Source organism: Hemiscyllium ocellatum, chromosome 26, assembly GCF_020745735.1.
Source record: "Hemiscyllium ocellatum isolate sHemOce1 chromosome 26, sHemOce1.pat.X.cur, whole genome shotgun sequence".
NCBI classification, from domain to species: domain Eukaryota; kingdom Metazoa; phylum Chordata; class Chondrichthyes; order Orectolobiformes; family Hemiscylliidae; genus Hemiscyllium; species Hemiscyllium ocellatum.
In genome coordinates, this window is record NC_083426.1 from 19,790,361 (window position 1) to 19,807,360 (window position 17,000).

Sequence of the window (17,000 nt, forward strand, 5' to 3'; positions counted from 1 at the left end):
AATAAAATCTAAGCCTATGAAATCCTGAGAAGCATATATGATGTAGCAATAGGCAAGATATCAAATATAGAATCTCACTGTGTATGCTTTTCACTAATAGAAAATACAACATATGTATTATTTGATGACTACTTTTTTGAAAAAATGCATGCTAAATGTGGCCTTTCTGTATAATTGTACCTGCATTTCCATGAAAGATTAATGCTGTGTAGCTCTACAGTTATATTGCTACTTTGTTGGCATTGCTCAATAAAATACATGTAATACAAAAAATTAAACAGAACTTGAATATAACAGAAATATTTTATATTAAATCATTTCTTGGCTATATTGACACAGACCAATTCAAACTTGTGACCTATTTAGTGGAACACCCCTTTCCAATATTTTATTTCTTTGGAATTAACTCTAACAGCAATCTCCAATTCAATGAGGAACAACAGTCACATGGTGGACCCCAGTAACATTGTTGCACATCTCCTTTCTCACTTCTGTGATATATCTTCTCTTGTAGTGATTGCAATAATTTTCTCTCCATGAAAAACCAAAAATGATTGTTCCACCTAGTATAAGAAATATTGTTTGTTTAAAAGAATATCAAAAATTTAGCACAACATACAAAGATTAGACATTAGCAACATACAATTAACAATCTCCACATCCATATTTATGCAAACGTGAAACTTGGCATCCTGTTCGAGATAGCGGAAAGGGAAGAAGATGTTCCTTTTAATGCAGAGATTAGTGGGGGAGAAAGTAAGAACAAAGGGAATTACATTGTTATTCTGGGACAAGGGAAGGGATTGAGAGTGTAAGAGAAAGAGGCTGGTCAGATACAGAAGAGGGCTTGTCAACTACTATGGAGGAAATCCTCAATTGAAGATAAAGCAGGTCACGCTGGTAACACCCTGGTGAAGATGGTATCATCGGAACATGTGATGGAGATGAGAATTGAGTGGAATCCTTGCAAAACGTGGGGTGTGAGGAAGTGCAGTCAAGGTAGCTCTGGGAGTCAATGGATATTGATGGGCGGCCTATCTCCAGAAATGGAAAGAGAGAAGTCAAGGAATGGGAGGGAAGGGTCAGAGATGGACCAGATGAAGGTGAAAGAAGGATGGAAATTGGAAGCGAAACTGCTTAATTTTTCCAATTCTAGATGAGAGCAGCAAGCAGCACCAATGAATTCATCAATGTATCAAAGAAAGAGTTGTAGGTGGATGAGTATGTCAGCAGGATACCACCACAAAACACATCTTACTATCCCTAATTGTCAGCATCCAAAATAGATATTCCCTCTGTGACATGATGTTTCTCTCCTCATTCAATCCTAACACTTCCTCACTCCCAGTGGCACTTTCCATGCAAATACAGAAGGTGTAAGACTTTTCCACTCCACTCTGCCCTCCTCACTGTCCAAAGCCCCAAACAGACCTGTCAGGCGAAGCAACATTTAGCTTGTACTTCTTTCAATCTAGTTGACTACACACTGCTCACAAGGTGGTCGACTCTACATTGGCAAGACCAAATGTAGACTGGGTAACTGCTTTTTGGAACACGTGCTCTACATGACGTCTCCAACCTTCCAGTTGCTTGCTATTTCAATTAACCACCTTGGTTTCATGTGAACATTTCTGTCCTAGGCCTGATGCAATGTTCCAGTGGAGCACAATGCAAGTTGGCAGAATACCACCTCATTTTTCATGTAGGCACTTAGCAGCTTCTTGGATGTAATACTGAAATCCACAACTTCAAAACCTGCTGGAATGATACCTGTTCTCCAGTTTTCCTATATTCTTAACCCCTCTCTCCGTCTCCCATGGGCTTACCTTGTATATGTCTTGTTTACTTTGCTCTCAGCACAGAGGACCCATTTTCACCCTTCCACACCTAAATTAACCCCCATTTTACATCTCCATTTTTCTTTTGCTACAATTAGCAATCTCTTTGTGTTTAGCATTACGTCTCCATAACCATCTGTTTCCTTTGCTCCTCCTCTGCCTCTGTTAAATATATAAAAAACATTATTTTAAAATCTTCTGGTTCTGAAGAAGCCATATTGAACACAAAACAATAACTGTTTCTCTCTCCACAGATGCTGTCAAACCTGTCGAGTTTCCCAAGTATTCTGTGACCCAGAATTCCAATGTGTGCAGTATTTTATTTTTATTCCATATACATGGTGCAAGCATATATCTTATGCAACATAAAGCTTAGTAGAAAAGTATAAGGTAAAAATAGCAAAGCCTGTTAAAGTACTTAATGTTACCCTTTTACATTAATGAAGTTGCTCAATTAGATACTATTTCACCTAACTTCAGTACAGTCTATGTTAAATCAAGGTCAATTTAGTAAAGTGGTCAAAGTTGTTATACTACACGATCTTCATTACGCAAATTATGGATAAACTTATATCCATAAAATGTAAAGGAGGATTAATACTGTTAATATAAAGCAGGTAGTTTTTATTTACACTTACAGTGTTTCTTTATTTTATGAATGAAGTATCGCAACAAAAGTGATAATCAGAACACCATCCACTATTAAGGAGATGGTCTCGTTTGGGGATGTTCCTGTTTGGCAGATGATCCTCTTTGAAATTCAACTTGCCATATTATCAGGAGTTAGAAAATGCATATAGGGAAAAGCATATTGCGAAGTTACCTTAGTATGCTTTCAAAGGGGGAAAAGTCCTTCTTAAGAAAGAAAGAGATTGAATTGCTCATTAAAATGGTTGATTTTTTCCCCCCTTTTATTCTTTGCTCCCTCTCCATCTTTATTGAGGTAAAAAGATCTTTATATACATCTATCTGTGCCTGGTTTTAATATAGTTACAGAGCTGGCCTGCCACACACTGCATCAGAAAATTACAAGCACACCTTGTAACACACCAAGATTCTCTGATACCAATCAGACAAGACAAATGAATTGACCAGTTTTCCATTGTAGGAAATGTGAATAAAAATATCAGATGAGGGTGATATTTAAACTAGATAAGAGTCAAAAGCACTGAACACAATGATAATGTCCTTGGCCCTTCATTTCTTAATTTGATATTCAGTTTATTTATTTCCTGTAATTTCACAAGGGAACAAGTTATGACTTCTCCTGTTTAATGCCATATCATAATGTTAACTACTTACAGGTACATGACTGCAGCTTAGTGCATTCCAATGCCATGCACTACATGATCAAGCATACCCCTGTCCTTATGTTGGTGCCCCGTTGAAATTTATGCCATTTCTTTGGGTTTACCTGTGGATATGAAGTTGATCTATCAAAAAAAATCAAAGGTATAGGTTTTGTTACAAAAAGAAAGGAAATTATCATGCAACATTTAAACCATTACTGCTTCACATTTTATATTTAACTTTGCATTGATAACCCTGAGTGGGTAGGAGACATTGGGTTGAATTTCTCCAGCTACTGAAACAACATGGGTCACAGTGACAAATTTGAGAAAAGTGCATGAGATCAACAGTAAGGAGATTCCTGAAGTCATGAGCAACATGGTACATTTTTCAACCGAGCTTTGAATGGTGAGATATGATTCTTGGTAGTAAGGTGGAGGCGGGGGGGGGAGCGAAAGATCTATTTGCATGCATCAAATGTATTACCATCTCACCTCATTGATATTCCCATTTTCCCACCTGTTGAATAGAGGTTATTACTGACTTGAAAGACAGAGCAGTTACCTGGTGACTCCAGCTTGCCACTCACTTCTTCGACCCTCCATCTTGGACAACAGACCCTAACATATCAGGGCGTGCTCCATAAACAATGGCAACATGCATCTCCTGTCCACCCAGACCTCCAGCTCTCTGTCAGGAAAGTAGAGTTCCAATTTCCCACTTTTCAACATGTTGGGGCAATTGACAGGAACCACGCAAGGGATCTTCAGACTGCCAACGTTTGACTGGATGGTGTCAGGAATCATGTGAGGTCCTCAGGATGCCAAGTATTTCTGCCAACAGTGCTTAGGAAGATTCATTGAGTGGGACTCCATAGAGACACGGGTGTACACTTAATGAGGCAAGTATCAGAATTTAGTGCGGGAAAACTCATAGAGTAACCCTTCAAGAAACTTACAAAAATTGACAATTAACTGATTTCTGGTACAATTTAGTCCATTGAGTTACTTCTAGGAATAGTATATACCAGGCAATTTGAGTCTTTCTGCAGTCGGTCTGTCCTAGTTCTGAACGTTTCCTTAAAATTAGTTCTAATAGTCTTTTGAAAGTTGCGTCTGTCCTTTGTAATAACTTGGTCATGTTTATCACCTGAGAAACTTATTGATTAAGAGAAATCAGTGAATCTGGGATCAAGTCAAATGGTCACAAAGTATAGTAAGCATTGTTCATGGATGTTTGGAAGTGATAAGTGGTAAAATGGTCTATTATAATACTAATTTCTCAGTTTTGGTTCAATCTGGAATCTTTGCATTCCCTCAAAATAGATGATGTGAGCTCATCAGGCAGCTTTCTGTTTGCTTTTGGTCCTTACTCAACAAACCAAGAAAATTAAACCTCTGAAATCAGCCTATTTTCAGCAATAGTGCCCAATAGTCAAATTATTCTCAACATTCTAATTTGATTAATGATGTCCCTTCCAATATAATAAATAAAATTGATGAAGTACTGATATGCTGTCAATAGATACCATTAGCACATATATTTTGATATATTAAAGGCTTAGTATCATTACTTATTTCATTCTGTTGCTTCAATCCAAACAATTATTAAAATTATGATCATTTTTTTAAGTAGTTAAATTGTCATGATTTATTTATTTATTTACTTACACATGGTTATTGAGGCAAGGGATTGTTGCTGAGTTTGACATCCTGTATTATAGGATCTGTTCGGGGATGGGTGGGAAGGTGGAGAGCTGAACACTCACCATATTTTGTGGCTCCACCTTGCCATAAACACAACCAGCATAGGTATTTACAATCCAATCCCAAATTACAGTATATTTTCCATGACTACAGACAGGGAACGTGGTGCACTAAAGACTAATTAATGTTTATCATTCAGGTTGTAAAAGCCTTTTACTTTTCAAATATTTTGACATTGAGTCATTTACTTGCTGCAGACAGGAGAGTAGGTGGATGGCTCTGTGCCAGGCATTTTATGGAGGTGGTGCATAAAACGTGAAGGAAATCCTGAGTCCAGATAGTTGCCTGTTTGGGGGAGGGCCGCTGAGCAGGGCCCAGGAAACGCTTCGTGAAAATTATCTATAATCAGCAAATGAGCAAACTAGGGGATTCAGCCTCGACCTCAGACTTGTACCCCATTTGTAGAATAAAGGGTTAACTTCTGAAAATGTACATAAAAAGCTATGTCATTGATGATGCCATGACCATATGATGACCATGTAATTACAGACATCATGTTGAGAAGATTCTGAAAGCAGTGCTCAAAACAAAAGAGTGATGGGTGGGATTGCCCCTAAACTGTATCAAAATGCCTGGGAAAATTCAATCATGGTGGTGACCAATTAGCAAAAGGTTACCCCTTAAATTGCATAGACAGAATCACTGAGCAGGTGGTCCTCCAATCACAGGCAGAATCTCTCTCGTGTTGGCTGCTATGCTCATAGTGAACCAACTGGTGCAGCAAATGAAACTTCATTGGAATCTCTCGATGAATACCCATGTGAGTAAACACTCAGAGTGCAGGCACAGTCCAAGTGACTACCAGATTGGGTGTATGGAAATAAAACTGGAGCAACATGCAGGTATGGAATTTACCTTGTCACTTCAAGACACATTTAAAATCATCAATGTATCATGATAGGCCAAACAATGACAGGATTGGACAAAATGTTTCATATGCTATTAAAGTACTCCCCAATTAATGGCCTAAGCAAAGAAGGATCATTCAGTAAATTGTTTTACAATGTGGATGGCATTACCAATGATGTGCATGCAAGGCATGGGATAAACAAAGAGATAGCCACCCACGAGGATATAACTGGTACTTTTGATTCATACTCTTATGGTTCAGCATAAATTTTTCTCATTCGAGTAAATGTTAACAGGGGAAACAAAGTCTGAGAGAGACACCAACTCCTTCATCAATGATTGCTACCATTTGGGGGATATTTACAACACTGAACACTAAGAAGAAGAACTTAATCAGAGACAGAATAGTGGGTCAGGATTTTAGAAGAGTTCCTCTCATGCTTCCTATTGTCTAGGAATAAGGTCCCATCCAAGCTGCCTCTGGGAAAGTCATTCATTTTAAAGCAGTAAGTCACTTTAAAAAATGTACTCTCACAGCAGTGGGAAATGCCTTCAATGAAGCCATCAGAGGATCAGGCAATGAAGATATTGTCTCTCCTTGAAGAAGTTAAGAAATAAGATGGTAAATACCAGCAGGAAAATGTTGAGGTTGAAGGACACCCTCCAATTTTAAACTGGACCCAAATGTAGCCTTTCTTTTCTCTCAGATAAGGTGGTCACATTATAACAGAGCCATTATCATTTAGAATACAAGGTCCCGGAGATATCAGAGCGAAGATCAAAGGCTAGACAGCGAAACCTTTGAAACACAACAATCCAGAACCAGCCCTTCGGCCTAACAAGTCCACACTGATCCACCGAAGCGTATACCACCCAGACCCATACTCCTACATTTACCCTTCACCTAACACTACAGGCAATTTAGCATGGCCAATTCACCTAACCTGCACATTTTTGGATTGTGGGAGGAAACCGGAGCACCCGGAAGAAACCCACGCTGACACGGGGAGAATGTGCAAACTCCACACAGAGAGTCACCTGAGGTGGGAATTGAACCCGGGTCTCACACGCTGTGAGGCAGCAGTGCTAACCACTGTGCCACCGTGCCGCTCATCTGCCTGACCCCAGGGAAAAGACTTTACCTATTTACCCAATCCATGCCCCTCATAATTTTGTAAACCTCTATAAGGTCACCCCTCAGCCTCCAACGCTCCAGGGAAAACAGTCCCAGCCTGTTAAGCCTCTCCCTAGAGCTCAAATCCTCCAACCCAGACAACATCCTTGTAAATCTTTTCTGAACCCTTTCAAGTTTCACAACATCTTTCCCATAGGAAGGAGACCAGAACTGCACACAATATTCCAACAGTGGCCTAACCAATGTCCAGTACAGCCACAACATGACCTCCCAACTTCTGTACTCAATACTCTGACCAACAAAGGAAAGCATACCAAATGTCTTCTTCACTATCCTATCTACCTGCGACTCCATTTTTAAGGATCTGTGAATTTGTACTCCAACATCTCTTTGTTCACCCACACTTCCTCGGACCATTAAGTGTATAAGTCCTGCTAAGATTTGCTTTCCCAAAATGCAGCACCTCGCATTTTTCTGAATTAAACTCCATCAGCCACTTCTCAGCCCATTGGACAATTTGATCAAGATCCTGTTGTAATCTGAAGTAACCTTCTTCGTTGTCCACTACACCTCCAATTTTGGTGTCATCTGCAAACTTACTAACTATACCTATTGTGCTTGCATCCAAATCATTTATATAAATGACAAAAATTAGAGGACCCAGCATCGATCCTTGTGGCACTCCACTGGTCACAGGCCTCCAGTCTGAAGAACAACCCTCCACCCCACCATCACCACAACCATCTGTCTTCTACCTCTGAGCCAATTCTGTATCCAAATGGCTCGATCTCCCTGCATTCCATGAGATCTAATCTTGCTAACCAGTCTCCCTTGGGGAACCTTGGCGGACGCCTTATTGAAGTCCACACAGATCACATCTACTGCTCTGCCCTCATCAATCCTCTTTGTTACTTCTTCAAAAAACTCAATCAAGTTTGTGAGGCATGATTTCTCACGCACAAAGTCATGTTGACTAACCCTAATCAGTCCTTGCCTTTCCAAATACATGTACATCCTGTCCCTCAGGATTCCCTCCAACAACTTGCCCACCACCGACGTCAGGCTCACTGGTCTATAGTTCCCTGGCTTGTCCTTACCACCCTTCTTAAACAGTGTTCCGCTGAATGTTTTCATCACGTCATTTGAATATTATCGTTTAAACTACCTAACCCTTTGGGATCACATCCGCACCAGAGATATTTCAGAGAACAACATATTGGAAGGAATTGATGGCATTATTTGTCTTATGAATAAATTATTCATTTATAGTATGCCAAAAGCAGAGTATGAATATGAGAGGTGTGTTCTCCACCTCTTGATTTTTTATAAAAGAGAGTTCCATATTTCTGATAGGAGATTCCAATCCAAGTTCCTGCAGGTATGTGAAGCTATACTTGCATTCTGACAATTCTCTCATGGTGCAGAAATGATGGGGGAAGGCAAGCCATGCCCCATTGTGGGGCAAAGGATCTGGAACAGGGAAAATTTATTCTGACCCCAAACGGTGATGGGGTGACAGGAGGAGAGACTGGGAAAGGGATGTGTCAGATCCTGAACAAGCGGCAAGGCCTGCGTCTAGGAGGAGCATTTTGTCAGGGTCTGGGGGAGGTGTAAGTGGGAGTCTATAAGGTAAGCATGGGGGTGGTGGGGGGGTCAGTTGAATCATAACTCAGATCTATGTTTTTAATAGTCTAATATTCCCTGAGTAACTACTTACTTAATTTTATCAAAGCCCTCTGAATTCTCCAATTTAAATGGAGATATTCGGCGGATTCCACATGTAGGAGAGTTTCTAAGAGAAATCTTCAATTTTGGGTGATTCCTTTGGATCCTGCAAAAACTTGCAATTCCTATCTCTGCTAGAGTGACGATTGTCTGGCCACTGTAAAAGCCAGGTAGGTGTTGAGAAGACTTTAGCAAAGAAGCATCAGCTTACACCTTACGTACAGAGTGAAATATGTGTAAGCAAAAGCTTACCTTAAAAATGAGCCAAGTGTCCAACTATATCAATACTTTAGGTTAAGAACTCCACAAAGCATCACAAAAAACATATGCAACAACAACTGACTATTAATGTATTTGCCTCTGTTCATATTAATAAACAAATATTATCAAATAATCAACTCAGTCTTCTTGGAAGTCTTGTTTCAATTTGAATAATAAATTTGAACAAGCATTACTTACTGGTCTTGAGCTTTACTTGATGGAAGAGTTTTGGTTGCAGCAGTGGAAATCTCCATCTCCTTTCTTTTCTTAATGGTGCCAGCGTGCACATTTCCATTTACTGCATAACTAGCAGCCATGTCCTGTTTAGTTAGTCTGTTGCTTTTGTTCACATCTAATATTGCACAAATTAATGCACTCTCGCTTGTCCTTTGGTGAGGATGTCCCTTTTCAACATAGTCTGATGCAATGCTCTGTTTGGCAACTTTGCTTGTCACCAATGGTGCTGATCCCTTTGCTGAAAGGTCTGTCGTACATTGTTGCGATAGATTCTTAGAAATCTGTAAGCATGGCTGTTTGGAGTCACTCTGGTCGTAATTGCAACTGTTTTCCCGTAGTTGTTGGCCTGACGATAATTGCATCTTCTTCATGTAATTCACGACTAATGCAGCATTGATTGCTCGCTATGAAAAGAGAGAGGTCAGATAACTAAGTCTCAAGTATACAGAAATTGTGACTGGATGAGGTACACCTAAGAAAGAATTAATTGGCTTGGTAAGACAATGGTCTTAATGGCACAATGACAATAAAATACAGCGTAACAAAGGGAAATTCATTAATCCTTTCAGTGGAACATAGTCAAAGCCAGCATATTTGAAAAGCAAAGTACTCTGCTGTCCTCTAGTGGCATAGCAGTGCCAGAAGTGGACAATTCAAGATTTGGAGATGCCAGTGCTGGACTGGGATGTACAAAGTTAAAAATCACACAACACCAGGTTATAGTCCAATAGGTTTAATTGGAAGCACACTAGCTTTCGGAGAGTCGCTCCTTCATCAGGTGGCTACCACCTGGTGTTGTGTGATTTTTTAACTTTAGACAATTCAATGCATTAATTCAATCAAAATGAAGATTTTTTTTCTTGAATGAAAGACAGGAAATGTGTGAGCAAATCAGCAGGTAATCTTCATCTGCAATTTTTTTCTGACGGAGATTAGTAATGAGGGAACCTTGAACAAAAATAATTCCTTCCAAAAGCATTAATTTCTACCACACATTATGATATCCCATAAAAGTTTCTTTTCATTAATAGCAAGTGATTTTTGGCTTTTTGTAAGTATGTTAAGAGTAAAAGGATCATCAGGGAAAGAGTGGAGCCTATTAGAGACCAAAGGGACAACCTGTACGTGGAGCCTGAGGATGTGGGTGAGGTCTTAAATGAATAAGTTTCATTGCTATTTATGAAGGAGAAAGACATTGTAGTTGGAGATTTCAGTTCGGAAAGTGAGGTTCTGGAGTTTGTTAAGATTTACAAGGCGGAGGTATTAGGCATTTCCGTGGGCACAAAGGTACACAAATCCCCAAGACCTGATGAGATGACACTGATGACATTGCTGCGGGAGATGAGGGAGGAGATTGCTGTGGCCCTGGCAGAGATATTTAATACTTCACTGGCTACAGCTGAAGTGCCAGATAACTGAAGGAGAGCTAATGCTTTGTTCAAGAGTGGCAGTAGGGTTAGGTTAGGTAATTACAGAACAATTAGTTTACGTCTGTGATGGGAAATTACTGGAAAAAAGTTCTGAGCGATGGGATTAATCAGCAATTGGAAAGGCAGCAATTGATCAGGGATAGTCAAGACAGATTTGTTACCAAATGGTCCTAACAAATGCAATTGAATTCATTGCAAAAGTGACTCAATATATTGATGAGGGCAATGATGGACTTCAATAAGGCCTTTTACAAGCTCCGACATGGAAGGCTGGTCTAATAGATAGGAGCCTATGGGCTCCAAGGCAAGTTGGCAAACTGTATCCAAATTTGGCTGACAAGTAGGAAGCAAAGAATGATAGTGGAGGGATTTTGTTTTGTGATTGGAAGCCTGTGACCAGTGGCAGACCGTAGGGATTGGTGGTGGGACTTTTGGTATTCGTTATGTACATTAACAACTTGGATGTAAATATAGAAGGTAAAATGAGTAAGTTTGCAGATGATACAAAAGTTGATGGCATTGATGGTGAGGAGGATGTCTCAAGCTATGGTCTGATATTGATCAACTAGTAAATCGGGCACAGCTAAGCCAAAGATGATATTTATTCTTAATAAGTGTGAGCTGATGCATTTTGGGAGGTCCAATAGAGGAAGGGCATACACAATAATCAGAAGTCCCTCAGAACTACTGAGGAACAAAAGGACCTTAGTTTAGAAGCCCATAATTCCTTGAAGTCATCAATGTAGGTAGACAGGGTGATGAAGAAGGCATATGAGGATACTTGCCTTCATTAGTCAGGGCAAAGAATATAGGAGCAAGGCAATTTTGTTATATATTGATAAACCATTGTTAACGTTACAAGATAGAATACTGTATGCAGTTCTGGTCACCACATGTTTGGAAGGATGTGATTGCACTGCAGAGAAAATTCACTGGGATGTTGTATGTGATGAAAATTTTCAGTTATGAAGACATAGTGAATACACTGGGTTTGTTTTCCTGTGAGCAGAGATGGTTGACGGGGGATCTGATTGAGGGATATAAAACAATGTGAGGCATAGACAGAGAAGATCTTGAAATTTTATTCCAATTGGCAGATGTGTCTAAGACCAGAGGACGTATAAGTTTAAGGTGAGAAAGTGATTTAGAGAAAATATGAGAAAAGAAGATTTTCACCCAGAGAGTGGGAGAAATAAGGAACATGGTGCTGGAAAGAGTGATTAAAGCAGATACTCTCTAACAATTAAGAAGCATCTCGGTAAGTATTTAAATGCCAAGGCATTGTAGGCTATGGACCAAGTGCAGGTAAATGGGATTAGTGTAGTTTGGTGTTTATATGTCAGCATAGACTTGTAGGCTGAAGGGCCTGTTTCTATGCTGTATGACTCTTGACTCAATGACATGTCATAGTTTTGTTTAATAAAGGTAAGTAAGGCCACTGCACTTTATAGGTTTTACAAGAGTTTTAAAGTTTATCTCAGCAGGATTCACCTTCCAATTACTCCTTGCAAAGTTCTTTGTGATCTGAACACTGACAGAAAGATAGATATCATGGAGTGGGGCAACGTTCTCTGTGATCCTGTTAAGAGAAAGAGAAGGTCAGTGACTACATAGATCTGTGAGATTGTAGAACTGCAAAATACCATTACGCACAAGAATGTTCACTCCTCTTCATAGTGAACATTTCTACTACTTTCTATCACTAGAGATATTTCATTAATGTACTTATTAACAATAGTCATTATTAATTTGTTGTCGGCAATTACACTAATTATTCACATCAAATGTGGGATCGGGTTTCCATTAATTGCTATTCACCATCCTTTGGATAATATTATTAAGTTTGAGTGACCCATTGTATTTCACAGTTGCATTCTTTCTTGATGGTCAAGGAATTCTAACAAATACAAACCTTTGGGGACATCCAGGAACTCCACAGAAATGTAATTGGTGCAAGCTTTGTGGTTCTACTGAGAATCAATAAGTGAACCACTACACCGCTAACACAGATTGAATTCTTATTATTATCTATAAATACTCTGCAATGTGATTTTACCATGAGTGGGAAAGCCCCTAACTCACCTACAGCATTCAACAAATGAAAATGTGCATTAATCCTCAACAATTACAATGTGTGATATTAATGTAACTTTATTTTCTTTAACACGGTTCCTTTTCTCAATTTGGTGAGAGGAAAACAATTTGCACAGACTCAAAGCTGTCATGTATAGTTTACCAGGGGTGTCGTAAAGCCTGTTCACAAGTGAAGCGCTTTGTTGGGTCCTTTTCCAGCAAGTGCCTGACAAAAGATTTTGCTGAAATTTTGAAATGAAGAAAAGAAATAGAATGAAATGTCAGTTGGTAATAAGAAAGTATATTCTACATATTGTAAAACATTTCAGTGTAAAAATAATCTGTATTGACAGTTTTTTTTAAGTTCAACGTAGAGGCACTGAGAAAGTCACTTTAAAAACCAGTTCAATTCTTGAGGAAATTAATTCACTTCATAAATTTAATCAAAAGCAGCTTGACTTTTATTACAATGGACATCAATGGGTATGGAAGTAGAGAAAGGAAATTCCTATGAGTCTTCCTTGACAAGCTGCTACACATTACTCATTTAACAAAAGCACAACAACAGTATAAGTCACATTGACATAATTCTAGAACAAAATGGCTAATGGTTAAAATAATGCCCAGTTTCACATATAATTTTCTTTTCAGTACGTGACAGTTTCTTTTCATTCTACTGGGAAAACAAGTGTTTCATATTTATAGCAGAAAACAAATATATCCAAATTTCCAAATTTCCAGATCCTTTAATTTAATCCCCTTTTAGTTTGTGTGGATATTTGTCAATGCATTTTAGTTCATTTATCGCTCAGAAAATAGCAACTAACTGAGCAATTCTATGCAGTCATTTGGAAACTATATGGAACTCAGCAGCCTTTTCCACTGAAGAAGAGTGCTTCCTCTTTGCAAGTATTTCAGTTTGCAAGTACTTTTCCAATTGTGTGCAAGCTGGATTGTGTGGTCAACAGCACTCAACTCTGAAAGCATCTAGGATTCGGGGGGCAAATGTTCACAGGTAAAGGGATGGCTGGAAAATAGGAAGCCTTCAAAAATGAGAACGAGAGTCCAGAGACAGTATATTCCTGTTAGGAAAGGAAAGGCTGGTAAGTGTAGGGAGTGCTGAATGACTAGAGAATTTGAGGTTTTTGTTAAGAAAAAGGAAGCGCACGTTTGGTTTGGACATCTGAGATCGAGCAAATCCTTAGAAGAGTATAAAGGCAGTAGGAGTATACTTAAGAGGGAAATCAGGAGGGCAAAAAGGGGACATGAAATAGCTTTGGCAAATAGGGTTAAGGAGAATCTGAAGAGATTTTATAAACAAATTAAGGACAAACTAGGGATAAAATAGAGCCTCTCATGACAGCCTATGTGTGGAACCATAGGAGAGGGAGGAAATACCAAACAAGTATTTTGCATCAGTGTTTACTGTGGAGAAAGACATGAAAGATATAGAATGTGGGGAAATAGATGGTGACAATCTTGAAACATGTCCATATTACAGAGGAAGAGATGCTGGATAATGCATAAAAGTACATAAATCCCCAGGGCCTGATCAGATGGACCTTGGAACTCTGAGGGAAGCTAGGAAAGTGAATAATCATTGATAGTCACAGGTGAGGTGCTGGAAGACTGAAGGTTGGTGAATGTGATGCCAGTATTTCAGAAAGGTGATAAGGAAAAGCCAGGGAAATATAGATCAGTGACCCTGACATTGGTGGTTGGCAAGTTGTTGGAGGGAATTGTGAGGGACAGGTTTACATGTATTTGGAAATGCAAGGACTGATTAGGGATAGTCAGCATGCCCTTGTGTGTGGGAAATCATGTCTCACAAACTTGAATGAGTTTTTGATAAAGTAACAAAGAGGATTGATGAGGGCAGAATGGTGGACGTGGTCTATGTGGATTTCAGTAAGGCATTCGACAAGTTCCTCATGTTAGACTAGTTAGCAAGGTTAGATCTCATGGAATACAGGAGAACTAGCCATTTGGATACAGAACTGGCTCAAAGACAGAAGACAGAGGGTGGTAGTGGAGGGTTGCTTTTTAAACTGGAGGCTTGTGACCAGTGAAGTGCCACAAAGATCAGTGCTGGGACCCAGCTTTCTGTCACTTATATAAATGATTTGGATGTGAGCATAAGAGGTATAGTAAGTAAGTTTGGAGATGACACCAAAATTGGAGGTGTAGTGGACAGCGAAGAGGATTACCTCAGAGTACAATGGGATCTTGATTAGATGAGCTAGTGGGCTGAAGAGTCATAGATGGAGTTTAATTGAGATAGATGTGAGGGGCTGCATTTTGGAAAGACAAATCAGGGCAGGACTTATACACTTAATGGTAAGATCCTGGGGAGTATTGCTGAACAAAGACACCTTGGAGTGCAGGTTCATAGTTCCTTGAAAGTGGAGTCTCAGGTAGATAGGTTAGCAAAGAAGGCTTTTGGTATGCTTTCCTTGATTTGACAGAGCTTTGAGTATGGAGTTGGGAGGTCATGTTGCGGCTGTATAGGACATTGTTTAGGCCACATTTGGAATATTGCATGCAATTCTGATTTCTCGCCTACTGGAAGGAAACTTGTGAAACTTGAAAGGGTTCAGAAAAGATGTACAGGATGCTGCCAGAGTTGGAAGATTTGAGCTATAAGATGAGGCTGAATAGGTGGGGACTGTGTTCCTTGGAGCATCAGAGGCTGAGGGGGTGGCCTTATAGAGGTTTATAAAATTATGAGGGGCATGGATAGGGCAAGTAAACAAGGTCTTTTTCCAGGGTTGGGATATAAAAGAGTCCTAAGGGGCAACGTTTTCACACAGAGGGTGATGTGTGTATGGAATGAACTATTAGAGGAAGTGGTGGAGGCTGGTACAATTACAACATTTAAAAGGCATCTGGATAGGTATATGAATAGGAAGGGTTTAGAGGGATATTGGCCAAGTGCTGGCAAATGGGACTAGGTTAGGTTAAGATATCTAGTTGGAATGGATGAGTTGGATCAAAGGGTTTGTTTCCATGCTGTACTTCTCTATGACTCTGTGATTCTAAATATAAAGTGAAGTCTGAGGCATAGATTTCCCCATTCCTAATGACAGTTCTAATTTGACACCAAGTCAAGAGGACTGACAGATATTGAAATGTTGCAAATTAAATGATTACAATTAGATTAAAAAGTGAAAATATCATAAACAATCTTTGAAAATAATTATTTAAAATGACTCAAAGTTTTAAATGTGCTAGACAATATTGACATTGCACAAATGTGGAATTTGCTTTTCACAGCCAATCAGTGTGTCTAGTAGTAATTATGAACTTGGAAAGGTGTTGAAAACTCACATAAAAAAGGTGCAGGAGTAGGCCATTCGGCCCTTCAAGCCTACACCACCATTCAATATGATCATGGCTGATTGTGCCATCTCAGTATCCTATTCCTACTTTCTTTTCATACCCTTTGATCCCTTTAGCTGCAAGGGCTACATCTACCTCCCTTTTGAATCTATCCAATGAACACCTTTCTGTGGTAGAGAATTCCACAAGCCCACAACTCTCTGAGTGAAGAAATTCTTCTTCATCTCAGTCCTGAATGGCCTACCCATTATTCTTAGGTTCAGACTCCTAGTTCTGGACTTCCCTAACATCAGGAATATTCTTCCCACATCGAGTCTGTCCAGTTCCAGCAGGATTTTATATGTTTCTATTAGATCCCCCCTCACTCTTCTCAATTCCATTGAGTATAAGCCCAGTCATTCCAATCTTTCTTCATACGTCAATCTTACCATCCCGGGAATCAGTCTGGTGAACATTCATTGGACTCCTTCAAAAGCAAGAATGTCCTTCTTCAGAACCCTAATCTCAGTCTTATTCCAATTTATTTAATTTAGCATGGTGTAATTTTTCAAGGGGTTTAAAAACAAGAATAACAGGTAAAAGAGGAGGCTTTCATTAAATCACTGATTGCTTCTAGATTGTTTTCTGGAGGAGTCCTCAATTGGGCATTCTTTCAATGATCACAATGCCTTTGTGCTGCAATGCTATCTAAACAAGGTGGTCAAATTTCTGAGCTATTTTGAAAAATGAAAAATTTTGGTTAGGTTTTTACGCTCTCCAGATACTTGATCTTATAGTATACATGTATACTGAAGAACTCACAACATCACTCACAGGATCCACAGAAATTTCATAAGCATCTTGATTTTGTTTCAAAGCAGCAGTTCTCTGAATGAAACACTTGTGCTCCCAGAGGTAACATTAAGAAATATATGCTGGTCATTTTGAGATTGATGACCTGAGGACCAGTTTTATGCAGCTTTTGCCCAACTGCCTCCTGTTACCCTTTAAACACACTGCTTTAGAGATGGAATGGCCTATTGCTAGAGGTATCATGATTCCATATCATACTGCCAGG

At 39.3% G+C, this 17,000-nt stretch overlaps 1 protein-coding gene across 1 annotated transcript in view; it reads right to left on the bottom strand.

Annotated features, from left to right (window-relative positions):
• Window positions 1-378: 378 nt before the first annotated feature.
• Window positions 379-17,000, bottom strand: part of LOC132828381 (calcium/calmodulin-dependent protein kinase type 1-like) — a 67,421-nt gene continuing 50,799 nt past the window's right edge. Inside the window, exons 10-14 of the mRNA XM_060845435.1 lie at window positions 12,768-12,846; window positions 12,023-12,110; window positions 9,063-9,505; window positions 3,141-3,271; window positions 379-563 (exon numbers count right to left, since the gene is read on the bottom strand). Coding sequence (XP_060701418.1) covers window positions 3,181-3,271; window positions 9,063-9,505; window positions 12,023-12,110; window positions 12,768-12,846 — 701 coding nt within the window. The 3' untranslated portion in view covers window positions 379-563; window positions 3,141-3,180. The remainder of the gene's footprint in view (window positions 564-3,140; window positions 3,272-9,062; window positions 9,506-12,022; window positions 12,111-12,767; window positions 12,847-17,000) is intronic.